The 27520-nt window shown below is 44.6% G+C and overlaps 1 protein-coding gene across 7 annotated transcripts in view; it reads left to right on the top strand.

Moving 5' to 3' along the window:
• Window positions 1-27520, top strand: part of MICU3 (mitochondrial calcium uptake 3) — a 599595-nt gene that overhangs the window by 141377 nt on the left and 430698 nt on the right. For 6 of the 7 annotated variants that reach the window (XM_078678142.1, XM_078678145.1, XM_078678141.1 and 3 more), the window contains exons 2-3: window positions 5449-5602; window positions 7599-7630. In XM_078678142.1, the coding sequence (XP_078534268.1) occupies window positions 5449-5602; window positions 7599-7630 (186 nt within the window). The remainder of the gene's footprint in view (window positions 1-5448; window positions 5603-7598; window positions 7631-27520) is intronic. The other variant, XM_078678146.1, reaches the window with a different exon arrangement.

Raw genomic sequence — 27520 nt, 5'->3', positions numbered from 1 at the left:
TGGATTTTGGGACCCAAGCTTCTATCATCCGACTTGGCAGATGACCTACTGTATAGGAACACAGTGCCTTTCTAGCCATGCCCGCCTTGTCCGTTTTGAGGAAATGCTGACTGCTGAATGGCTCGAGGTCTGACGGACCATTGTGAGGCTCCATCTTGAAAGCATCAGAACGCGCCTGAGAGCGCATCTGTAGTGTCTCTCAGCCCCCCAAATTCAAAGATGGCTGCCTGCTTTTCCTGTACATTCATTGGTCCTCGCGCCTGACTTGAAGATGGCCTCCGAGACTCTCGCAAGAGCTCGCGCCAATTCCTTTAACTTTCACGCTTTTCACACGGCGCTTACCGCACTTGGGCAGTCTTCTGATCGCAGCGATTGGGGTGGGTTCCCGCGTCGCTGCACTTCTCATGGGCACTTTCCTCTTCTTTCTTGGGCACCACGCAATCCAGGGTGGGCTCCTGGTTTGAATCGCGATGCAGTCAGTCCCAGTCCCGCGATGTCCACTCGTTGATTTTGCAGACCTTCGTCGTCAGATGTAGTGTCTCTCAGCCCCCCTAGCAGACACAGGAAACAATGGGGGCTTCTCAGGTACACATTTATTCTTATCACTGCCGCTTGTACATACAGTGACCTCTTCCCACGAGGTCTCATCCAGGAATGTCCCTGTCCCCTCCCTTGACCGGAACTGGTGTCCGGTGTCCCCTGGCCTCTGTCCTGTGCCACAGGGTCCTAGTGCCCTTGTCCAGGGCACGACAGCATCCATAGTGCTTGCAACCTCCTAAACACATGATTCAAGCCTGAGCGATTGAGGGAGTCAGTGGAGCTGTCGGTACTGCGAGGGATTTGCTGCAGTGGGGGGGTTATTGCCATGGATCGGACTCCGGACCGGCGGTTGCCGTGGAGTCAAGATGGTGTCTGTGAGGGCCTAGGTGGAGGGCCCGTTGTGGGGGTGTTGGAAATTGCCCTTTTTGCAGGTTTGTCCCCAAACTTTTTGCTTCTTCCTCTTATTTTTCCTGACCGGTGGTTGTTGGCAAAAGGACTCTGGGCACTTTACCACTGCTGAACAGTGCTAAAGTGCATATGCTCTCTGTGTAAATTGTTATTGTAATTGGTTATCCATGATTGGCATATTTGTATCACCAAGAAGTCCCTAGTAAAGTGCACTGAGTGTGCCAGGGCTGGTGATAAAAATGCTACTAGTGAGCCTGCAACACTAATTGTGCCACTCACATGAGTAGCCCTAAAATGGTGTCTCAGGTCTGCCACGGCAGTGCCTGTGTGCAGTATGTGAACTGCCATGTCCTCCTGGTCAGTGTCCCCACTGACCAGGCCTAACCCTTCCATTTCTGTGCACATTGGTCACTCCTATGGAATACCCAAGGTACCCCCTTGGGCAGGGTGCAGTGTATGTGAAAGGTAGAGCATGTACTGGTGCAGTTGACAAGCTCTGGTAGTGAATTACAGCCATTTTCGTTTTTCACTATTGTAAGGCTATCCTGCCCATAGGCTATCCTGGGGAATGCTGGCTACAGTGGCTACCAGCATATATTCCCATAGGAGCAAGATAGGACATAAAAGTCTGGTATCCCTGAACTCCGAATTTAATAACACATCTTTTAGGAAAGGTGGTTTTTAAATCCTGTGCTTGAGAAAAGCACTTTTAGAAAGTAGCTGTTCTCTTGTCTGACCTTTCTCTGTGCCTTGGCCTGTTTGTGAATTGACTGTCTGGTTTGAGAGTTACAGGGGCTGGGGAGCCCCAGGAGGCTGGCTGAGTCAGCCCTATGCTGAATGACTGCATCTCCATCTCGAGTGGTGGGAGGGGATAGCACCTGAGCCTGAATAGGACTGTGCCTGCCCCCCACTGTGCTGGCTCCACCCCCTGTGGTGCGTCTGATGTCTCTGCCCTGCACTGTGAAAGGAGAGAAGGAATCATGTCAACAAAGTGCTGCAGGGCTGTGCTTTCGCTCCACAATGCTGGCTCCACCTCCTGCTGGGCGGCTGACGACCCTGCCCCTCTATCTGAAAGGAAAGGAGAGGCTAGGAAAACAAAGTGCTCAAGAAAAACCCAGAACTGGTTCAGACCGGGCTCAGAGCCCGCCTGTACAAAGGGAACAAAGACTTTTAGGGGTATACGTATAGGACCCCAGACTACAGAAAATTAGATCATCCTGGAAACAAGAAGGAACCTATGCCAAGGAGAAAGCTGCAAGACTGAAGGACTGCCCTGCTGTGTGATGCTGGTCTGACCTGAAGTTGCTTTGCTGCCTAGGAGAGGGGAAGGACTTTGTTGTTGCTTTGTCCCCTTACTTGAAGGAATCTCCAAGGGCCTGTTGTGAGCTGGCTCCCTGTTTTAAAGTCCCAGGAACACAAGGACTTCACCCCCAGCTTCGCTGAGCTCTGCTAAGAGAGCTCTGTCCTTCCTAGAGTGCGCCAGTTGTGGTGCCTCTGGAAGTTGTACCTGTGCTGGGAAGCTGGAAATCCAAGATTTGAGAGACTTTGCTACAGAAATGTAATCGCATCGCTCACTTGCGGAGCGCATCCCCGACAGCGTGAGGAAATTACTGCCGCTACGAAGGCCGAGATTGTCGCAGCGCCTGTTGCCGCTGCCGGAGACGCCACATCCTTCGTTTGCGGGAAGATCACCATCGCTGCGAGCAGCGTCGCAGAGCCTGTCATCGCTGGGTGAGATCGCCGCACCGCCTGCTTTCGGACCGCATCACGTCGCTGCGAACATCGTCGCAGAGCATCGAGGAGCTGCGAGAGGAAGATCGCCGCTGGATCACGCATCGTCGTCCCGGAGATCGTCGCAGCCCTCACAGATCATCGCAACGGACTTTCCTTCGTCTCTCCGCCGTATCGCCCTCCTACCCTTTTACCTCACCCCCTTACCCTCTACGCTCCATCTATCTCGTCCTCTATGCTTCCTAAATATTTCTAGCGACAACTTGCTTTGTCTCTCCGTTGTATTCCCCCTCCTACCCCTTTACTCCACCCCCTTTCTCCTTTGCGCTCCATTTGTCCCTCCTCTGTGCTCTTTAATTGTTCTCCCGTTGAGACCTAGCTGTTTGGCTGATGCTCGGTGGAGCTACCTGATAGCTAAAGAGGAGATGGACTGTGGACTTCCGCCTCAGCTGTCGCCTACCCAGCCGGACTTTGGCCAGACTCTCCTTCGTCTCTCCATCCTTTCTACCTCCTACCCCATTTCCCCACCCCCTTACCCTTCTAATCTCCATTTATTTCGTCCTCTACACTCTTAAAATGTTTTTCTAGTAGCTGATGTAACATGTAACTGATGTAATTGTGTAATTTTTGTGGAACCTTATGTAAAGCGCTCTGATACCTCCGGGTCTAGCCAGCGCTATATAAAACTCTCAAAATAAAATAAAAAAAGAGTGGCTGTGGCGGACAAGGCAAACTTTACGGCAGGTATAAGAAAGTTGGAAAGATATATATCGCATGCAGTCATCACCAGGCTTGCCACTTGACCAATATTTTTCCCGCCTGTTTAGTATTTTCTATGTTAATACAAGTAAACATAAATGGGGAAATCATCATAATTCTGTTTTTTTTACTCTTTGAAATATACACCTTGAGCAATAGATACAAGAGGAAAACCCTTCAACCATGTGCCATGTTGTCTAAACTTTTTCTAAATTAGTTTAAAACAAACCAACTTGGCAAAAGTGATTGATGTATAGGCACTTAAATGCATTAGCCTAACCAATGGTGGGTGTCAGTTGGCGAGGGTGATTATTTCATGCTGAGTTATGCACAATCGTTTGTGAATTGGAAACTTAATGCGCAGCCCTGGCATTGTAACCCTGTTTTTATTTACATCTCGTCACACGTCCATAAGTATTCTAATTTTTTACATATTGCGTTATAATTCAATGTATGAAAGCAGAAGCATGCATTGTAGGCAGTCCCCTTTTTTAACTGGCCCCCTTGTTAGGCATACTTGCTTAAAAAGAGAATAATTCAATAATGGCATTTCAGCTGCTGTATTGGCATAGACATCACAATACCGTATGTCGATGGTGAAGAAATGCTAGTGAAGAAAAATAGTATTTCTCAGTGACAAAGACTCAGGGTGATAGTCACTACCTCATGATCGTTCTGTTCCATTTTTGGCGGGAGGAGGTGAAAATCCCTGCCATGTCAGAGCATGCGTTGTTGCTGCAGAGGGTGGCTTGCTCTGCAGACATAGCAGCTTAACTGCACCTTTCCTATATCCCTTTTACAGTGGCACTAGACTTATTTTTATCCCCTGACCAGAGTATTACCCCCGAACAACGTTCTATGACAGCCTAACTCAATGAAAGGCCAAATGTGATAACTTAAAGCAAGAGTATCAGTTTGCAAAGGAGATTAATGAAGATATCTGTGATTAGACATGTTGGTTGTGCTCTGCATGGATGTTCTTAAATTTAGTCTAAATGTCATGCTTTCTTTTCTATTTCTATTTATCAAAGAGAAGGGCAATCTTGTTGCACCAATTGTCCATTGACTAAGCTGTCTCGCAATTCTTTTTTTTACTTGTGTATTGTGGCATAGGCTGAGCATTCAGGTGACTGAGAAAGATGTATGCTTTAAAGGAGTGATAATCCAAATATCAGTCTCTGTTCAATATCTTGGAGCCTATCAGCTTAGTTTCTGATACTTCCACATTGAGCTTTAATTGTCTGTAGGTATCCTGTTGACTACTTCAAGCATAGGGTGTCTATGTTCTGCTGTATGCTATATAACTTCACCGCTATTACTATACTCTCTCCTTGCTGTGCTTGTACACAAAATATTCCCTTACTTTTGTGGTATGTTTCTTATATGTTGTGATGTGACTGATGTTCTGTGTAGTTTAATGTCTAGGCTCGTTGAGTTGGCTAATGAGACATTTACTCTCTCAATTTTAAACTTAAACCTTTAGCTTTCTCACAATGTTGATGCTTCTGCACCCGCTACCACTTGTGCAGCTCTCTGTGGTGTGACCATTTGCAGTGGTCATCCAAAGGACGTGATGAGTGGATGCTTTATGCAAATTCAGCATTAATAGTTTAGTCAGAGGAATGGGGACCCTGTTGTGTGGGGGGAAAAAGAAGCTGAAGTAAACCAGGGTTGATTCATCCAGTAAATATCATGCTTGCCTTCACACTCTGACCTTACACCATACAAGGCACTACGGAAAGCCCATTTAATGTAACAAAACATAGAAAGACTTTTGGCGGATTTGTCATTGCTTTTTAAGTACACCATTTTAGTAAGAAACTGATATACCAGGTTGCATTTATTGCATAATAGCCTTCTACCTGTCTATTTGAATATAAAAAGCGTTTTGATTGCATTTGGCATCTTAGCCTCAGCTCTGAATTAAGTCTGTAAAGGAAGAGCGGGCAATTTTCTTTTGATAGTGTGACATCTCAGTGACCTTTTCTTTTTTTTTTTTTTTAATTATAGGTTCCAGGCAGAAGACCCGAAATTGAAGATTTAGACATTTATGCCACTTCCCGGGAGCAGCGATTTCGCATGTTTGCATCTTTTGAATATGAAGGCCAGCTATACATGACACCACGTGATTTCCTTGAATCCGTCACAACCGACGAACCCAGAAGTAAGAACTAATTTATTGTAGATTGTATATTTTCAAACAAATAATAGCAAGACCTGCAACAAAACTACAAAAAGTGGCAATACCTCCCAAAGATTACTACAATGAAATAAACGGTTATCTCTATGAAGAACAGTGTATTTTTAAAATGCTGCTTTTATCCTGATCTTGAACATCGATGCTAAATCTTTAAAGGAACAGATATATGGAGGTGCCACAAAATAGATGCGGCACCAGGGCTCAAGTGCCACTGCTGTAAAAAATGGCTAAGTAAACCTTTTTCATAACCACTTGCTACATTTGTGCAACTTCATGTTGAGGTAACATTTCAAGCTAAAAACTTTTGTTTGAAAGATTTGTCTTTTTTTTATTTGTTTTGCGTTTTTAGGTGTGGTGATTGAAAAGACCTTTTGATTTTACCAAAATCCTATATTTACTTAGTCATGGGGGCTTTCAGCCAGCACTCTTCATCCTTTGCTCTGTTGTCATTAGAATTTTACTACACTCCTTCCTCATACAGCATGGTGCATTAGATCAACCCATTTGAGCTATTGGCTAACTTCTCTGTGAGTGTCTGTATTCTGCTCTTTCACAAGGAGAACAACACGCACAAAGTAGTTCCTTATGTGTGTGGAGCTACTATGATACTGTGAGTTTTTGAGACCAAAAACGTGTTGCTTTGAGACTGTGTTTTTTTCTTCTTTTTAATTTTTCTGGGACCAGCAGTTTCCCAACAATAAAGTTTGACAAACACCATGACTATACAAGCATTAATAAATTCAAACGTCTAGCAGCCTTTGACAGACCTACTGGCTTTGCCAGTACTTGGTTTGTTTTTTAAAGTGTTACTCAACAGCAAAGCTATCACCATTTACCTACTGTTAATGATTTTTAAAATATACATAGGATGACTTTTGGCTCCACCCTGTGAAGAATTTCTCTCTCACGTCTTGTTAATTATTGTTTGGTGTATAATTTCTCTTGCTACAGAGAGTTTGCATTGCAATGTATGAGGGTACTTTGAATCATCACACATTAAACTCTTTGTCATGGATACAGTGCTTACAGAAAGCTTATTTTTTCACTCGCAGCATTAAAAAAAATATTTAGTCATGGCTAAAAATGTAAGCCAGACCTTGTAGATTTACCAATGCTTGTTTTTTTTTTTTATTCGGTATTTAAGAGTCGTTATTTACCATGGACTGAAAGCAGATGGTAACCAGGTGCAGGCTATAAAAAAGGGCCCAAAATGCAACAGTGTTGCAAGAATGGCGGCATTCTATGTGATTGCGAGGCGGCAAAGGCTACAGGCTGCAGGAGAGAGGGTATGGCTAAGGGAGGAGCAGGTGTACAGGCAGAGGATCACCCTGTTCCAACTGACTGAGCCTGAGATACTGCAGAGGTACAGGCTACACCCCAGAACCATCCTGGACTTAATTAGGGACCTCCACCCATACCTGGATCACCCAACACCCAGGGCCTACGCCATCCCACCCCATGTGCAGGTGCTGTGTAGCCAGTTGCTGTGCACCTGCATGGGTGTGACCACTCCCAGGTACTGGGGAGGGTGCTTCATTCTGATTGGTTGGATTCTCTGGGCCTTGGTTATGGGGTGTGTAGGGTGTCCCTGATTGGTTGGCAGGCTCAAATGTCGATTTTCAAACTTCCGATTCGGTATTTACCGATGCGGTAAATACCGAAATCAGATACCGAGTCATTCAGAATCGGTAAATTTTACAGTTTTTTTTTTTTTAGCTACATACCAATTTCCGATTCTAAAATACCGATTCGGTATGAGTCTGTATTTAAGAGTCTGAAAAAACAAATTACCTACATCTGGCCCTAAGTGTGGTACATGTTTTTTTCACATATTCGCAATGCACGTTGTTGAAAAAAGCATAAAAAATCGTTTTCCCAGATCTATTTCCATTTGTATTCCATTTTGATGCATTTGCCTGTTGCGTTTAACATTTGTATATATTTCTTTTGTTTCTTGCAGTTGCTAAACAATGGAAATCACTGTCAAACCAGGTACGATTCAACTTCCCCTGCATTTGCTTCTGTTTTGTCATACAGTAATAAGTATTAAAGTGTTTGGCATTTATTAATTATAATAAATCCAAATAAGCATGCATCAAAAATGATTTATGGCTTACTTTTGCATTACATATCATTGCAAGCTCCTATTGAAGGATACCTCTACATATATATTCCTCTCCCTGCTGCCCTTGTTCACCCTGTATCATTTTAAGTCTGCAGTGACCCATTAGCGTTCACGTTCCCCTGTAAGTGGTTGATGCTGCAGTGTGAAGAAATGTTCTGGTGGTGCTCTGCACTGATTTTCGGTGCAAGCGGTACATCCGTGGGGAAAACAGACCCGCTAGCCGTCGTGAAGAGCCTGACAGCTTTATTTTAGCTAGCTGAGCCACATCAAGGGTTCAAGCCCAGAGGGGCACCACTTTGGGGTCTGGAACTCCCTGCAGCTGGTTGGAGAGCCTATTATCTCCCTGAGGCTCAGATCAGGAGGCCAGAAGACTAGCCCTTGAAGTCACTCTGAGGTCCAGGGTTCATGATGAAGTTGCAGGTCTAGTTCCTCATTCCCAGTCAAGAAGGCAGCAGGTCGGCACAGCAGGGCGGCAGAGCCTATAGAGCAGCAATCCAGCAGAGTGGCAGTCCTTGCAGCAGCACAGTAGTCTGAAGAGTTGGTGTCTGAGGTCCAGTATTTTTTACCCAGTTGTCCCTTTGAAGTGGGGGAGAAGCTTCCCCTTTGAAGTCCGCATTCATCCTGCCTTTCCTGTCCTAGCTCCAGACTAGCTACAGGGTGTTTGCAGCCCTTTGTGTGGAGGCAGGACAATGGCTATTCAAGTGTAAGAGGAGCTGTGCCCAGCTCCTCCCTCCCATCCGGTCAGTGATGGCCCATCCCGGCACACCTATTATCCAGTATTAGGGTATCTTTCATAGATTCACATCCCTGAATCAGTCCCTGTCGTCGGGATGGGAGTCCCCGGTACATAAGTAAAGTAATGTCCCATTAGACATAGAGAATAATAGGCCTAGGGCCTCAGATTAGTAACATATCCGGTCCTTTTGTAATAAGGACCAAACTCGTAGAGAACAGCCAATCCGCTATCACCACCCTCTGGAACCTTCCTGGAAGGAACTCTAGTCCCTCAGATTTTCTACCGCACGTCGTGCTAAAGGAGTCTCCACTGAGCTTTGCTCAGGTTTTTCTTTATTTCTTGGATTCAAGTGAATTTTCTTCAGGATTATCTTTGTCTGAGTGAAGTCTAATCTGTCTTTGTGTCAGACACTCCTAAAAAAAGGCCTTTTTAGGCCCAGTGATACCTGCAAAAAGAAGAGGTAACATGTCAACGACCAGCATAAGGACTACCTCTACTGTCTTTATCCGGACCATTCACCTAAAGACTGCAAGGTATGTCGTACCTTTTCCACTAAGACACTTAAAGACCGTGAGGGAAGGCTTTTAACTTGGCTGCAGAGGCTTAAGGACAAAGAAGACCCCTTGTCCTCTGAGGAGAGTGAGAGTTCATCAAAATCCTCCTCTAAAAAGCCTCAAAAAAGGCCCAAGATATGTCTCTCCAGGTCCTTCTTTGCAGCACCCTCAAAAGAAGACACAGAAAAAGTCTTCAGAGACTTCAAAACCTAAAGATTTACCAACAAGGGAGTCTCCTACCCTACAAGGTTCACAGAAACCAGCTTCTGGCCTTCTGACTACTCCGCCGAGGGTGATACACACTTTTAAAAAGCCTTCTTCAGCCCCGTTGACTACCATCTCGTGGACGGTGGCCTCGACGACGACACGATCTCCTTGTAGAGCTATGGGAGTGACCTAGTCGACTACTACCATTGCTACAATCTCAGTCTCTTCGGCATCCATCTCGTCGATGACTACGTCATCGTCGACGGCACATACCCCTTTGTCGTCGACGATCAAGATCGCGTCGTCATTGAAGATAGCATCGACGACAAGCACAGCGACAAGTGGTTCGACGTCGATGATACGATGATACACACGTCGACAAAGAGTGTACCGTCAACGACGACTTTGTCGTCGACGAGAGTTTCCTCATCTACGCCAGTGCTCAGTGTGACCATCGATGATTCTTCGTGGACGACGAATATACCGACTACGGCCTCGTCGACAACTCCTAAATCAAAGGTGGAAAGTACATATTTTCAAGAGAAATTTACAAAGCAAAAGCTAATGCCTTCTCTTACATCACCCAGCAGGGTCCAACTATTACTTCCATCATCTTTTGGATGAGGATGAGGATTCGGACGAGTACAGCATGTTCAGGGCTGCAAGAAGTCCCTTTGAACTTAATGTCAAATATCAGGAGGATTCTGAGTATGACAAATAAGATATGGATGAACAGGCATATTATCAGGACTGTTAGACCTGCCTTCATTGGCATGAGTCTCCCTTCCATTTTTGAGGGATTGCCTCCTCTGTTTTGATATGTTTTTGCTGGATTTATGCTTTGAGCACTGTGCCACTGCTAATCAGTGTCACAGTGCAAGTGCTCCCGATGTTAAATTGATGTACTAATTGGTTATTCCATGATTGGGTTATTTGATTTATCTGTCAGCCACTAGTACAGTGCACCATGTGTGCCCAGGGCTTGTAAATCAAATGCTGCTGGTGGGCTTGCAGCACTGGTTGTGCCACCCACAGAAGCAACTTGTAGAGTGTGTCTCAGGCCTGCCATTGCAAGGCCTGTGTGCAGTCTAGCAATGCCATGTCGACTTGGCCAAGTGCACCCACTTGCCAGTCCCTAAACCTTCCCTTTGTTTCATATTAGACACCCCTATGGTAGGCCCAAGGGCAGGGTACATTGTAAGTATAAGGTAGGACATGCTCTGATGTGTGTAGCATGTTCTAATAGTGAATTACAGCCGTTTTCGTTTTTCACTATTGAAGGCTACCTGTTCTCACAGGCCAGAATGGGCAGTTAGATTATTACATCTTTATAATCCTAACTGACTCAGGGAACACAGTAGAAATTCGAAATTAGTATGCCTGAACTCAGAATAATAAAATACATCTTTTAGTAAAGTTTATTTTAATATTCTGTTTGCAAATACCACTTTTAGAAAGGGCTGGGGGATTCCAGGAGACAGGCTGTGGCAGCCCGGTGGTGAATAGAGAGATCTGCATCTAGATGGGAGGGAGGAGTTGCACCTGGGACCTGAATAGGTCTGGGCCTTCCCTCTACAATGCTGGCTCCACCCCCTGTGGCTTGTCTGATGTCTCTGACCAGCGAAGGAAGAGGAGGAATCATGTCAACAGAGTGCTCCAGAGCTGTATAGTCCCTCCCCTGTGCTGGCTCCACCTCATGTGGGACGGCTGATGTCTTTGCCCTGCACAGTGAAAGGAAGAAGAGAGTCCTGTAAACAAAGTGCTCAGGAACTGGTTTGGACTAGGCAGAGCCTCTCTGCCTTCAGAGAACAAAGGATTTTGGGGTATAAGTATTGGGACCCTGATCACAAGAAATTAGATCCCTCGTCTATGGTGAGGCGTGGCGTGGTCTGCTGGATTTGCCCCGGTCCTCCGAGCCCCCTGCTCTCGCTGTGCAGGGATAGAGCCGCCTTGGAGCTGCGACGCGGACGCAGAGCGGCGGCTCCCGGTTGCCTCCGGGGGAGCTCAGGCAGCGTCAGCACAGGAGGAATCGGAGCCTACCTCCAGCTCGGTGAGCCTGTATCCACGAAAGCCAAACCCGGTAAGGTTTTTGATTTTTCCGCAGGCAAGGCGGATAGCCAGGATGAAGGTGGCGGCTGGGGAGTTAAGCAGAGCGTCGAGGCTGAGGCCGGTGAGAATGACCGTATTTCTCTGTTAGAGAGCCCTTGTGTCCATTTCCCTGTTAAAGCCCTGAGGTCTGGAGGTACCACAGCGAAGCCGATTACACGCAACGGAGGGGGGGAGAAAGAAAAGTGTAAAAAACGCACACATTAGAGGCTGCTGGACAGTTAGGATTGTGATATAGAAGGATATGTTGGGGTCCTAGGATGTTCCATCGGTACACCAGAACTTGGTTCGAAAGGGTGTCAGCAGTGGGAAGAGTCGCAAGTGGGGTGCGATACTGCTTTCCAGAATTTCCCAGTGAAAGGGAGGAGTGTTAAAGGAGCGAGAAGCAAGGGCTCTGTTAAGGCCTCTTTTAAGGCTACTTAGGGTTACCCCCTCTCTCTGCTCTTTTTTTTTTAAGTGCAACCCCAGATATTAAACGTCACAAGTCAAGAGGCATCCACTGAACAGGGCTGTATTCCTGCCCTAGGAAAAAAACCGTAGTGGTTCTCCCCCCACCTCTTTCAGGATGGTTAATCCTGCTAGTCCAACTATGGGGCTACTTACCGCATCTTCTATTTCCACCTGTGCTACCACAGCTGCCTCTGTTACCACAGCTACTATACCTAATCTTGCTGCCCTCTCCACGACGCAAGGTGTGGCATTATCTTCAATTCCAACTAGTAAGATAACTAGCCCCGAGGACTTACCAGCGCCCAACATACCTACTAAAATCGTTTCCGAGGTTGCTACTCAGGCTGTTTGTGAACAGGGAGGAGGAGAAGGCGCGGAAGATAATTCAATTGCGGCCCTCTTTCTCTCATTAAAAAATGACATAAAACAGGGGTTTGTTCTCTCCGCAGAGAATCAGGCTGAGATTAGAGCATCATGTGGCGCTCTGGAAAAGAAAGTAGACTTACTGAATGAAAGGACTGAGAACTTAGAGGGCTCTGTGGAACACCTTAAAGCTAATCTAGGGTCAGCTGAGGTCAAAATTCAAGCCTTGCGCAGGGATGGCGATGTCTTGAGAGAGAGACTTGAGTCACTTGAAAACAACTCACATAGGAATAACCTACGCCTCCTTAAGATACCGGAGGGGAGCGACATAAAGACATACATTGTGGCATTGCTTAAGGACTCCCTGAATCTCGAAGAATCAGTAGTGTTTCTAGAAAAAGACATCCAGAGGATCCACAGGGATCCATTTCGGTTGAACCCCGGCAGGGCTAAACCGAGGAAGATCCTCATAAACTTCCTTACGCAGTAAAGGAGAGGATTTTGAACTTTGCACTTAAGGTGAAATCGTTAAAGGGGCCAGACTTCACATATGAGGTGTGTTCGGATCTGTTTAAAGTGACCTTGGAGCATCAATGGGAACTGGGCCAGAGAATGGACAAGTTCAGATCATTGGGGGCCACAGCGCAGTTGATATTCCCTGCTTTTCTTAGATCATGCACAATAATAAAATGTTTAACATTAGATCCCCGTACGAGGCTGATGAGCTACTGGAATCCCTAAGTAGTCGTGAGAAAGAATGATTGGAATTTTTTTGAGTAATTAAGTAATTAGTGTAGTTTGGTCCTCTGTTTTCCCCCTTTTTTTTTTCCTCTTTTACTTCAATCCTTAACCACTCTATCTACACTTACTTTGAGTGGTGGAGGAAAAAAAAAAAGATGATGCGAGAGAGAGGGAAAAAGGATTAAAAAAATAAAAAAAAGCACAACAAAATTTGGTAGAAATTATAGGGGATAATAGGAAGGGAAAAGGAAAAAAAAGGGAAGAAATAAGAGGAATATAGAGGAATATAAGGGGGAGGGGAAAAAAATACACACAATAAAAAGGCTGAAGGGAAAGGAAGAAGGATAGAAAGGAAAAAGAGGGGAATAGGAAGATTTAAAACCCTGCAAGGCTTGAAAATCCAATGTTAAAAGCGAGGGGGGTTGTAATTTTGGGAATTTTTGTTGCTACAAATTCAGTTATGTTTCAGTCTTGCTTTAATCTATATTCCTAGTTCCAGACAGCCTTATATAACACATTTTCAGAGGTGGGGAAGGGAGGGGTCAGCAGAAGTCGGGGATGCGAAGGTGGCCTTTCATCAGGCCATAGTAAAAAGGGATGGGTTTCCCAAGGGTGGGGAGGGGCACTGGGCATATAAGTATAAAATGTCCTCATTTGTCGATACTCCATTGCGATTTTATCTGTTTCGACTTCCGTTGGGAGACAATGCAGAAGCGGTTTGTCACCCACAAAAGCAGGTTAAAATCAGATTGGGCCTGGCCCGGCGGGATGGCATTAAAGGTTGCAACGAAAAATCCATCATGGCTTTAATACAATTTCTGTCCTGGAATGTCAATGGTCAGCGCACGAAGAACAGAAGAGCTAGAATTTTACAGTATTTAAAAGATTCTCCGGCGCTGGTCATTGCCATCCAGGAATCACATCTATTAAAGGTTGAGTTATCTGAAATCTTAAAAAAACAGAAGTGGGTGGATGCCTTTGTGTGTACTGACCAATCAGCTAATGTAAGAGGGGTGACGGTTCTATTCAAAAAACAAGCTAAGGCGCAAATATTGGAATCCAGGGAGGATTCTAGTAGAAGATGGCTTAGATTAAAAACACTACTGTGGGATCTGGCTATCACTTTGGTGGTCTATTGCGGGCCTAACCAAGATGATGCCTCCTGGTTGGATATCATTCGTAACCATCTGATTGACTTCCCTGATCCTATTATCTGGGTAGGAGATTTTAATATTGTTCTAAATCTTGCATTAGATATATCACCTAAGACACCTAAGTCAAGAGCAGCAGTTCCCTCTAAATCACGTCAAGCTCTTCTGAGTATAATGAGCCAGATGGGTCTTTCAGATGTCTGGAGAGAGCGTGCAGGAGATCAACCGGGGGTTTCGTTTATTAACCTAAAATATAATCACAAATCTAGGATTGATTATGCACAGTTTAGTTACACCCTAAGGGACCTGATCAAATCCATAGATTATCTTCCTTCCCACTTGTTGGACCACTCTGCACTAGTTTTTACCCTATCTCTAACACAGCAACAACAATTTAGATCATGGTCTTTTGACCGCACCATTCTACTAGTGGAGGAGGAGATATATTATCTCAATCTTGAGACTATTCAGTTTCTCAAGACAAATTTAGATTCATCTAGTAGATCGGTTGTGTGGGACACCCTAAAAGCCTTTTGGAGAGGCTGCATTACTAATCGTGCCTCCTTTAGGAAAAATACATTTAGAAATGATGTCAAGGGGTTAGAAGAAGACCTGGCCAGAGTACAATTAAATCTGAGCTCCCAAACAGGAAGTAATTTAAAGGCAGATTTGGAAGAACTAGATTCACTTAAAAAACAACTGGAGAGTGTTCTCCAAGAGAGAATCGCTCGCAGATGGGTAGCGAGTAGAATTTCCCACTTTGAGTTCAGAGAAAGTGCCGGTAAGCTACTCTCGTGGAAAGTAAAATCTGATCAGATACGAAACCATATCAAATAGATTGTCGTCGAAGGGGAAACATCGCCTCGGGCATCTAACTTAGATATAGGAATGGCCTTTCGTGAGTTCTTCCAATCAATTTACACTAATGATACCATTGAGGCTCCTGAGAAAAGGAAAAAATGGCTTGATAAGATCTGTTTACCATGTCTTACGAATGAACAACATGCTGCTTTGGATAACGAAATTACCGAAGACGAAGTCAGAAAGGCGATCCATCTCTCTAAAACAGGAAAGGCGACAGGGCCTGATGGCCTTCCAGGAGGGCTATATGGTCAACTTAAAGAGTCAATAATTCCAGTGTTGTTGAGACTTTTTAACAGCATACTCTTGAAGGGCGAAGACCCTCCTGGGTCGTGGAGTGAAGCCACAGCGGTCTTCATTTTAAAACCGGGGAAACCTCTGACTGACTGTGGCTCTTATCGCCCCATTTCACTTCTCAATTGCGACTAGAAAGATGTTTGCCGTCATTCTGTCTAAAAGGTTGGGGGGTGTAGTGGATAAGATTATCCACCATGACCAAAAAGGCTTCATTCAAGGGCGTCAACTAGCAGACCTCACTTATGACCTAATAGGTGCTATTGACATCACACCCTTCCTTTAGCTGTATTAACACTTGACGCGACTAAAGCCTTTGATAGGGTTAACTGGCCATACCTCTTTGAGATGTTAAAGACGTTTAATTTAGGAAGTGGCTTCTGCCATGTTATAGATTTGCTGTATAGGGCTTTTACTGCAAGATTGCTAGTCAATGGGGCTTTGACAGACCCCTTTAAGATCACTAGGGGTACGCAACAGGGGTGCCCCCTCTCCTGTTTAATCTCTACATAGAGCTTTTTGCGCAGGTTCTAAGAGAAGAAAATAACATCATCCCTTTTAAGTTTGGAGAGTGGAAGAGGAGAGTGGCCTTGTATGCAGATGATATCCTGATCTATACAGCTGATCTTGATACAGCTTTTCCTACGATCATGGCACGTGCAGAGGAGTTTGGCTCAATCTCGGGATATGAGATCAACGCTAATAAAACTGAGATAATGGCGTGGAATATTGAAAATACACACTACCATATTGCTTCCACCATGCAATATTTAGGCATCAGAATAACCCAGGTTGTTGAAAAGATTCCAGACCTTAATCTTAATCGAATCTTTAAAGAATGCCAAAACAGCTGAACTCGTGGGTGCACCTTCCCTTGTCACTTCTCGGAAGGATTAATTAAGTTAAAATGTCCATCCTCCCCAAAATAACTTTTCTTTTTAATGCCATCCCTCTGGCTTTCGATACGAAACAAATAGCTAAATATCAAGGAGAACTGAATTCATTTATTTGGAAGCACAGATCTACCAGGTTAGCTTAGAAGAAGCTTAGGCGAAAGAGGGAGAAGAGGGGACTGGCAATGCCCGACTTGCAATATTATGCATGGGCATTCCAGTTATCTCATTCACGAATGCTGCTGAAGACGCCTACTAGTACAACTGTGAGAGAACTGTACCGGGCTGTGATAAGGGGATCAGATCTGTCGGAAGATGGTTTTATGTACAAGTTCGGAGATCAAAAATTCTTTAGAAAAGTTAAATTGAATGTCCTTCAGTCAATAGCCAATAGTTGGGCAGCAATAAGAAGGAGAGTAGGGCTGGGCTATTTTTAAAAAAGGGCTGAATTATGGGATTCCCTGGGTACTCCTGCATGCCTCCGCGACAGTCTGAGCACGCCTCTGTGAGATTCTGGATTAGTGACGTGGGGAGACTTGCTGGATGGGGCTGCCCGGCCTTCCTGAGAAGATCTTCACGAGGTGGTAGGGCCTGGTCTCTCTAAATTTAAATATATTCAATTGAATAGCTGGGTCCAGTCACGGGTTAAGAGCACCGGGCTTTCAGGGTGGGATAGCAACCTAGAAGAGCAGCTCGTGACAAAGACTGTAGGGAGAAGGCAGGTCTCTATGTAGTATTGGGCTATTGTAGAGGAAGCAGATGGCGAATTTAAACTTGCAGATTACTTATGGGGACAGCAGATGAATAGGCAATGCGAGTCGTTGTGGATGGAATCATTTAACACTCTGTTTAAAAATGTCAAACCTGCTTGGCTGAGGCGTAATCACATCTTTACAGCTCATAGAGCCTACCTCTCCCCGCTCAGACTGTCGAAATTCCAATCCGGTAAAGCGTGCAAGAAATGTGGACTCCTAGAAGCATCGGATATACATATGTTTAAAGACTGCCCCTTCCTATCCGATTTCTGGGACAAAGTCATAGCATCCATGGAATCCATCCTGAGGGTCCTTTTGACTATTAGTTTACAGCTAATTATTTTCGGCCTTGATGACAACATCAGGGGCCCTAAAAGATCCTTACTCTTATACACAATTCTTCTCGCAAGAAGGCAAATATGTAAATATTGGGTAGAATCCATCCCACCGACTCACTCAGAATGGTTGACATCATTCTATGAAGTGTCCAAGCTGGATATGGCTAGATCCTGTAAGAAGAAAAATTTGGCTTTTTGGGATCTATTGAAGTCGTGCAGGTAGGAGTCCAGGTTTTTTTTTCCCCCCGGCTCCTATGATTATGCCTTTGACAATCCTCGGACTACCAAAAAAAAGGGTCGTCCAGGAATCTGGTCCGGCAGGATTTGTAAAATCCTAGGTGGAGTAAAAATCTCTTTCCCACGGTCCTCCTCTGAGTAATTAAATGTCTCTATCTGATGGCAGCAAAACAACAAGATCAGCAGGACACGAAATAAAAATTGGAGGTTTACTTTTTCCTTTTCTTCTTAAGTGGGAGTAAGGCAAATGAGGACAAAAAAAGAAATTAGATCACTTCTGGAACAAGAAACCTTTCTGCCAAGGAGAAGAACCAAGGAAGCTGCAGGAGTTGTACTGCCCCTCTGCCAGTATGCTGTTTGCTGGGTTGGCCTGCAGTGGTTGCTTCATTGCCAAGGGAAAGGAGAAGGAACTTTGTAAGGCCTTTCATCCACAGAATATTCTCCAAGGGCTTGAACTGTGCTTGCCTCCTGCTGAAGTCTCAGGGACAAAAGACTTCAGCTCCCTCCTGAATTTCCTTGCTGGGAATTCTGACTCCAGTCACTTGCGTGCCGCTGGGAGCTGGAAGGGCGACGCATCGAGAAGAAGCGTGTCGCCGCCACAGCTGAAATCATCGCAATGCCGGAGAAGCGAGCCTTCGTCGCATCTCCCTGGAAGCGTGTGTACATCGAAGCTGCCTGCTGTCGCATCACTGGAGAAGCGTGACGCCATCGAGAGAGTCGCCATTGCATTGCTGGAGAAGCGCGTCGCAGGGCCTGTCGTGGCTCCAAAGTACAGAGTCGTCGCAAGGCTGCCAGGGCGGCATCGCATCGGCATCGCAGCATCAAGGGCGCCATCTTCTCGCAAAGCAACTGGATCATCGCATCGCATCAAGGCACCATCTTGCGCACCGCAACTGGCCCGCAGGCCGAGAATCTCCGCATCACCTCCGCACAAGTAAGGCTCACGACGAGTCCTCTACTCTGCACAAGCATTGAGAAAGGACGCAACTGTTCCCCCGGGTCACAGAACCAGCGCATCTCCCCTTTTGAGAGCCTTTTGTTCACTTTGCGTTACGCATCCAGGTACTTTGTTGAGAACTTTGTAGCATTTACCAACAACTTGACCTAAGAGACTTTAATAATTTTTTAGGTAATCTTAAGTGTAGTATTGTGGATTTTTGTCGTTTGTGGTCGTGTGTTTAAGTCTATATAAAGAAAACGTATTTTTATAAAACCTGTGTTATGTCCATCTGTAGTGTTATCACTGTATTACTGTGTATATTCACACATGCTTAACACACTGCCTCTGAGATAAGCCTGTCTGCTCGTGCCAAGCTACCAAGGGGGTGAGCAGGGGTTATTAAGGAGTGTAATCCCCTTATCCTGACTTAGAAGTAAGAGTCCCTATTTAGACAAAGGTGAATACCATTGCCAACTAGAGACCCCCAGATCTAACAAGGACGAAAACCATCATCAACAGCCACAGATGATTTGTCATACTTCAGCCCTGGTCTCTGACTTGCAATTTATGATTTCAGACTACAAAAAGAGGTCCCCTACCTCTGCCCATTCTCCTGCTCCAGTTCTCTCTCCACCTCCGAGGGTGCAAGTTCCACCACCACCTCCTCTTACCATTGATGTACCTGTGACACCTCCCCCCCTCTATGGATGTTGAGGAGGAGGAAGAACAACAAGAAGGGGAAATTCAGGATACCCAGTCACATCATAACAAAGGGAATAACTACAGTATCCCTCTTCTAGCATCACCGTTGCCTCCTCAAGTGGACCTTCCTCCCGAAGATATAGGAGGCTTCCATAATCTCCTGGAAAGAGCAGCACAGCGCTTTCAACTTCCTATGCCTTCTCACCAACAGCACTGTTTCCTTTACGACTTCAAGGAACCTTTCAAGAAATCGGTAAGATCTTTGCCTATCATAGATTATATCTGGGATCAAGGCATCAAAATAATGCAAAATCCTTGTACGGGTTCCCCCAGTCTTGCCAAGACTGGACAAAAAATATAGAGCTCCTGACAACGCTCCAGCCTGCCCTATAGGCCATCCCAAACTTGATTCAGTGATTACTCCAGCAGCTCAGCGGAGGTCAGAAAACCCTTCTGCCCCACTTTCAGCTCCTCCGGAAAAAAAGGGCAGATGCCTAGACAGTATTGGAAAGCGTTTTTCTTCCATATCCGCATTAACGTGCGAGCATCTAACTCGTTGGCGTTATTGCGGCGCTACAACAGGCAAATGAGGTCAGACATTGCACCCTACCTAGAGACCCTGCCGCAAGACTCTGAAGAGGAGGCAAGGAAAGTATTATTAGAGGGCGAAAGATCAGCTTCAGAAATTATCGATTGTGCGATGGACATCCTATCTACTGGTTGCTGCCAACTGGCTGGGACGGCGGTCCTACGACGCCAGGGTTGGCTTAAGGCAACAACATTCCGGCCTGATATCAAGACCAAGATTCTGGACATGCCCTATGATGGTCAACTCCTCTTTGACACTCATATTGATGAAGCCCTTCAAGGAATAAAGGATACAGACACAGCCAGAGCTTTGGGTACCCTTAAATAAAAAAGCACCTCAAGGGGCTCAAGGGGTAGAGGGCAATATTCCAACAGAGGCTACCAGCAGGAAATGTCTTCCTACTCCTCCTCCAACCAACAATACAGGCCACAATTTCAACAGAGGCAACAGACAGAGTTCATACACCAAGTCTTCCTTTCGCGGAAGAGCCGGACGACAGAAGGATTACGCCCGACGCCAATGACTTCTCTTTACCGCCAATCTCCATTTCCCCTTCCCCTTCCAAAGTAGGAGGAAAAATATCCCACTATCTACAGAATTGGAAACAAATAACAACAGACCGTTGGGTTATCTGACTAGTGCAATTTGGACATTCGCTGGAGTTTTTGCAAGCTCCTCCACAAACACCGCCTCAACCTATGGTTTACAAGCATTTACACCTTTTAGTCCTGGAAATATCATCAATGATCCAGAAGGGAGCTATAGAACGGGTTCCTATTCATCAAAGAGGACAAGGTTTTTACTCTAGATTTGAGAAGTCTAAACAAATTCTTAAAGAAACAATCGTTTCGCATGGTCACCATTCAAGAAGTCCTGCAACTTCTCAATGCAAACGACTACATGGTATCCTTGGATCTCCAAGATGCCTATTTTCATATTCCTATCTACAAAAGGCATAAAAAGTTTCTGGGGTTCGCTGTGGCTGGCAGACATTACCAGTTCCGGGTCCTGCCCTTCGGACTCTAGTCAGCCCCACGCATCTTCACAAAATGTCTCTCTCCAGTGGCTGCATACCTCAGACAGCAACATCACCAAGTCTTTCCTTATCTCAACGACTGGCTCGTCAAGGCACCCTCTCTCGACAGTGCAAGGAGATCGTCCAAAGCCTGTCTACGGCTATTCAAACAATTGGGTCTCACCCTCGACCCAGACAAAACAGTTCTTCAGCCTACTCAACGAATACCAATTCTGGGAGCTGTCCTGGATACAGTCCTGAAAAAAGCTTTCCCGTCATAGGAGGCAACAACAAAAACTTCTACAATTAGCAGAGCGCATAAGGAACAGAAAGTCTTTCGGTGCACCTATTCAAATCCCTCCTCGGAATGTCATCCTGCATTCTTCTAGTTCCCTACTGTCGCCTCCGTATGCGTCCTCTCCAGGAGTCGACGGATCTTTCGATGACATCATACAGGTGACTCCTCAGATGGTCGTTGCTCTACACTGGTGGACTCTTCCACAAAATCTTTCTCGAGGCCTACATTTTCTAACTCAAGCCTCTCCCCAAGTGATAACAACGGATGCATCTCTAGAAGGTTGGGGATCCTTCCTTCAAGAGCTTCAGATCAGCGGAAAATGGTCATCTTCAGAACAGAAACTGCACATAGACCTCCTGGAGCTGAGAGCAGTTTATCTAGCCCTCCTGGTGTTCCTTTCCAGGATCAAAGGTTCTCTAGTGTTAGTCAGAACAGACCATACTACGATGATGCCCTACCTGAACAAACAGGAAGGAACTCGTTCACTATCACTCTCTCAAGAATCTTAAAAAATCTGGAACTGGTCGCTTCAGAATAGACAATATTACGATAATGCACTACCTGCACAAACAGGGAGGAACTCGTTCACTATCACTCTCTCAAGAATCTTAAAAAATCTGGAACTGGTCGCTTCAGTTTCCCTGAGAGCAGAGTATTTTCCAGGAAAAGACAATACACTGGCAGATTCACTAAGCAGACTGCAGACAACCTGCCATGAGTGGGAATCGAACCAGCATACTCTCAACGACCTCTTCTCTCAATGGGGCAAACCACTGTTGGATCGGTTTGCCACCCAACACAACCCCAAATGCCAACACTTCACAAGCTGGCATCCCCAACAGGGATCTCTGGGGAATGCATTTTCAATAGCATGGTTGTGCGTATTTGCCTATGCCTTTCCACTGATTCCCCTGATTCCCAGGGTCCTCAGGAAGATGAAGGCAGAGCCCTGCACACTAATCCTAATAGCTCCAGCATGGCCTCGCCAACATTGGTTCATGGAGCTCCATCTTCTCTCCCTTCAACCTCCAATTCTGTTGAAGCCATTTCCATCTCTCCTCACAATGGCTCAGGAGCAAGTCCAACACCCGGAGCCCGCATCTTTCAAATTATCGGCCTGGCTCCTGAGTTCCAAGAATTTCATGGTCTAAACATTCCTTCAGACTGCAGAGCAGTGCTAGCCCGGGCTCGAGCTGATAGTACAAACAGGACGTATTCCTTCAAATGGAAAAGATTGTGTATCTGGTGTAGATCTGCTAAGGTGCATCCCCTCACTTCCTCTCCAGAAGAAATATTACCATACCTTCTCCAACTAGCAACTTCAGGTCTCTCTCACGCCTCCATTATAGTTCGCCTAGCAGCAATATCCCATTTCATGAGATCTTCTGCAGGACCTTCTCTTTGGTCAAATAGATTGATAAAACAATTTTTCAAAGGCCTATTTAGGACTATCCCTCCCGTAAAGTCCCCACCTCCAACATGACAGCTCAACACATTTTTTACTCAACTTAAGAGACATCCTTTTGAGCTGATACACAAAGGTGACCTCACGTTCCTCCCCTGGAAGACTGCACTTCTTCTAGGCCTTGCATCCGCAAGACGAGTAAGTGAGCTTCACGCATTCACAATACAAGATACATTTCTTCAATTCAAGAACGATAGGGTAATACTTCGGACTAATCCAAAATCTTAAAGACCTTCTTTCCAAATCCTCAAACAGCAGCCGAAAGAGGTCTACATTCATTAGATCTGAAACGCTGCCTTAAATTCTATCTTGACAGGACAAAAGCTTTCCGCAAGTCCAAAAAACTCTTTGTTTAGTAAGTGGGAAACCTTTCCTAGGTAAACTGTAAGACACAAAGTATTTCTAGATGGATCTCTAGTGCTATTGTCTTATGTCACCAGCAAGCTGGCCAACCTTTACAATCCCGAGTTCGTGCCCATTCCACAAGGGCAGTTTCTACTTCTATGGCACTGTTTGCAGGTGTGCCTATCACAGGCATCTGCAGAGTGGCAACATGGAAAACCCTGCATACATTTACTAAGCATTACTGCTTGGATACGAAACTAATGAAGGATACTGCAGTGGGACAGGCGGTGTAACTTCCTCTATTTCGATAGAGGTGAGCCTTCCTTCCTTCCCACCAACATTTCTTTTATTTTTATCTGTTATTTCTATGATTTTTGCCATACTTGCAATTTATTGCTTTCCATTTTCACATTGATATGTCTATTATCTGGTGAATTTGTGATTTCTTTACGAACAGAAATGTGCTTATCATTGCTTTCTATTCTGATTCAGGCCTGTGAATCTATGAAAGATACCCTAATACTGGATAAGAAATGTGTTACTTACCTGTGACTGCAGTTATCCAGTATTGGTATCTTTCATAGATTCACATTCAATCCCCTGGAAGGGTTCACCTCTCTGTTGCATCTCTATATAGCACTGTGCTTTTGAAAATCTGAGGGACTAGAGCTCCTTCCAGGAAGGTTCCAGAGGGTGGTGACAGCTGATTGGCTGTTCTCTAAGAGTTTGGTCCTTATTACAAAAGGACCTGGATATGTTACTAATGTGAGGCCTTAGGCCTATTACTCTCCATTTCTTATGAGACATTACTTTACTTATGTACCGGGGACTCCCATCCCGACGACTGGGAATGATTCAGGCATGTGAATCTATGAAAGATACCAATACTAGATAACTGCAATTACAGGTAAGTAACGCATTTCTTGTGTGTGGTTGGATAGGAGGAATACAAAGTCAGCTGTCAGCTACACCCAGTCCTGTGACCTAAGTGCAGGATACAAGCAATACATCGCGGCTAAGGCAGGAATATGCCAACTTTCTAAAAGTAAAGACAACAAGATGGTGGATGGAGTGCTGAAACTTTCAACCACTCATCCCCAGTCAAGAGATCTGGGTTTAATCCATCGTTCTTTTTCTCGCTAAGCCACCCCAGTTTGGACCCACCCATATGCAAATCAGCCTTAACCCTGCTCCTCATGGGAACAATTCTGCCCGAATTGCCAGGCCAGGTTGTCCCTGTATTGCACCAAATTTCTAAACGTGCCATTTTCAAAATTGTAACTTAAAATCCAACTAGGATTTTAAATTCTAATTCCAGAGACACCAAAAATGAAGTGGTAAGTGGTTCACATTTGGAAATTACTTTTACATGATATAATAAGGTAATTCAAATGTTATCCTATGGTAGAGGTAGGCCTAGCTGAAATGAAAAAACTAATTTTAGAGTTTTTCACTACCAGGACATGTAAAACTTAATAGTGCATGTCCAACTGTTTAAATATTATGCACCTTTCCCTCTGGGCTGTCCAGGGCCTACCCTAGGGGTGACGTCTATGTATTAAAGAGGAAGGTTTAGGTCTGGCAAAAGGTTTATTTTGCCAGGTTGAAATGGCAGTTTAAACTGCACACAAAGGTTGCAATGGCAGGACTAAGACATGTTTAATAAAGAGCTACATAAGTGGGTGGGACACTCAGTGCTTCAGACCCACTAGTAGCTTTTAATTTACAGGCTGTGAACACATTTAGTGCCAGTTTACTAGGGACTTATAAGTAAACTAAATATGCCAATTGGGACTAAACCAATACCATCATGTACATACTCTATAGCATTGGTTAGTTCTATTGTGCAGACTTAAAACGCCAGTGAAAACGAGATCAGAAAAAATGGAGGAGGAAGGCAAAAGTTTTGGGGGGGGGAAGACCCACCCTAAGCCTGACAGGTCTAACAAGGAGTGTCAGTCTGAAACTGCTGATATTGGCTCCAGATCTTTTTTTACTCACTGACAATAAAAAAAAGTTGGAGACTTGTGGTTTCCCAGAAAGCATTAGAAGGGAGTCTGAATTTGTGGTCATCTGAACAACCTACGACCTCATTGTCCGGTTAGAAGCAGATCTTTTCATAAATAACCATCGATTCCCATGTGTATCGGTTTGCTTAACAGGAGTGTCTCATGATTAGGAGTGTCAAAGGTTACCGAAAGGTCCACTGCACTTCCTTGTCTGCATTCATTAAACCTATGGTAACATCCAACAACTACATGATGCCTCACCCTATGCCATAGTGGCATAGAAGCCACATTAGGAAGAACAAAAAAGATTGTGAAAAGAGAAATGTGAAAGAAAGCAAGATAACTAGGGAATTTGAGGTGCTTGTATGGAAATGTTAAGTTTCTAATTGAGTGGAAGACAATTAAGAAGTGAAATCCTCTGAAATTAATCGGCCTTTCACCTAGTAAAATCGTGACCGTGCTTGAACATAACAGGAACTCATCCTGTCCATCAGTAATCACTGTCAGAAGGTATTATATGCTAATGTGTACTTCCAGTTATCAATTCATTTATTATAATAATAATAATGATCATGATTATTATTATTATTATTATTGGTATTGTTGTTATTATATTTTATGCCATATTTTTATATATCTCTCCTCGGCCACATAGACTATAAGGTCGTTTGATATAGAATTTATTGAATCACATCACAGTATGACTTAGCATAACTTGATCACTTATAGATTGCAATATCAGAATGCATTGGGAGCATGTAATAAGTAAACTGCCCAGCACAAATTGCAACATTGCCATTCCACCATCTTTCATTTGTCCCTGAATTTCCCCCCGTTTTTTTTGGGAACACATTGTGAGTCCTATATTGCCAAGGAGATCCTCAAACCACAGGGTGGTGCTCTTCAGTGTTCTCTTTCAGGTGGATACTGAGAGTACAGACCCCCAATTGGTCTTGCGACCCTTCTTCTCAAGGGGTTTGCCCTCTAGTCTCATTCAGCATGAGCTCTCTCTTATGTGCCCACTTCATGTTCTGTTCATTTATTTGGAATACATTTCTTGAATGCAACCACTGTACGCAGTCATCTTTGGCGTATCTTTCACGATCATTAACACAAATTAGTACAGTAAATGTTGTGCATAGATTACCTGTAAATTGTGCAATTTAGTACTTTAAAGTAAGCATGATGATGCCCTTGAGAAGACAGTCCCCCCTACTGCTTCTTCCATGTTTCTTCTCCTTGGATGATGTACGCAGTCATCTTTGGCGTATCTTTCACGATCATTAACACAAATTAGTACAGTAAATGTTGTGCATAGATTACCTGTAAATTGTGCAATTTAGTACTTTAAAGTAAGCATGATGATGCCCTTGAGAAGACAGTCCCCCCTACTGCTACTTCCATGTTTCTTCTCCTTGGATGATGCTTGGAAAGGTGCTATCCCAGCGGCTACCCTGAGTAGGAAACTTCTGCCTCACCCATTATTGGTCACCCTTTGAGTTTGCGATGCACTGGACCCTGATTGACAGTAAGCATGTGCCAGTTTGCTCAGATTATCAAATAGAATTAGGAACTGCTCTGCAGCTCAATGTTCAACTTAAGTATTCTCTCCTGCTGAACCCCATTGCTGTCGGCTGTATCCATAGCAGAGAGTGGCCAGGCTACCTGTTCACTCCTAGTAACACTTAGCCCCGTGCAGGCCATGGGAGCCCTCATCAGCCTTAATATGCAAATAGTGTAAAAAAAAAGTCTACTTTATGGTTGTGATCGAGGCAACGTAGAAAGGGATAAAATAACAACAACACATTTTTTTCTCAAACTTTTTAAAATCATTAAATAATTTCTTCATTTCATGTAATCTGTGATATAAAATTGGAAACCCAATGAACAAATATTAGTAACCCCTTCCGCGCTCATGACGAGCTGAGCTCGTCATGAGTTAAGACGCTCGTACGCTGATGACGAGCTGAGCTCGTCATGTAACGCGGATTTTGAAAAAACGCTGCGCACAGCGGGAAAACCGCTAGCGCGCATGCGGTTAAATATAGACCTGTACAGTCGAGTTTTCAACGTGCAGATGCTATTTGGTTTAATTGAAATCATAAACCTAAAAGGGCTCTCCCAATCCACTTGCACTCACACCTATATAAACACAAGTTTAAAATATGGGCTCCGAACAAATATTGGATCCAAAACAGTGAACAGACTAATGTAGTCACTTAAAGTTATACTGTAGTCAGAAGCCCAGTATTCATGTTTGTTTCGCAGACTTTATAAACTTCTAGACCACCTTCCTCAGAATCACAGAAATATCTGGCATCTGGTTGGGGAGTCTAAATTTTAATTCAGACAATCTGCTCTTGTTTCTGAAAATATTTCTAGCTATCTTGGGTGTGAGCAAAGTGAATATATTTATCAATGAAAAATCACAGCGTGATAACCTGAAATCTCAGCCAAGAGTTCATTAAAGTACCCCAGTTCACATTTGTTTGAATGTTCTCCACAGAAACACTACGTTGTCACGGGTAGCCTCAGAAGCAAAGAGTCAAGCTTTTCTGGCTGGACTTGCTGCTTTGTTGCCGACTTGCGCTGCCTGGCTCCTCCCATCCAGCCGTACACCTGACAAGAAAACCTTGAGGCCTGATCTGCTCCTTACCCTAAGTCTTGGAGGAGGCTGCTGAATAATCAACTCCAATAACAACAGATGT

Source organism: Lissotriton helveticus, chromosome 2_2, assembly GCF_964261635.1.
Source record: "Lissotriton helveticus chromosome 2_2, aLisHel1.1, whole genome shotgun sequence".
NCBI classification, from domain to species: Eukaryota; Metazoa; Chordata; class Amphibia; order Caudata; family Salamandridae; genus Lissotriton; species Lissotriton helveticus.
This window is presented reverse-complemented; position numbering and strand designations above follow the sequence as displayed.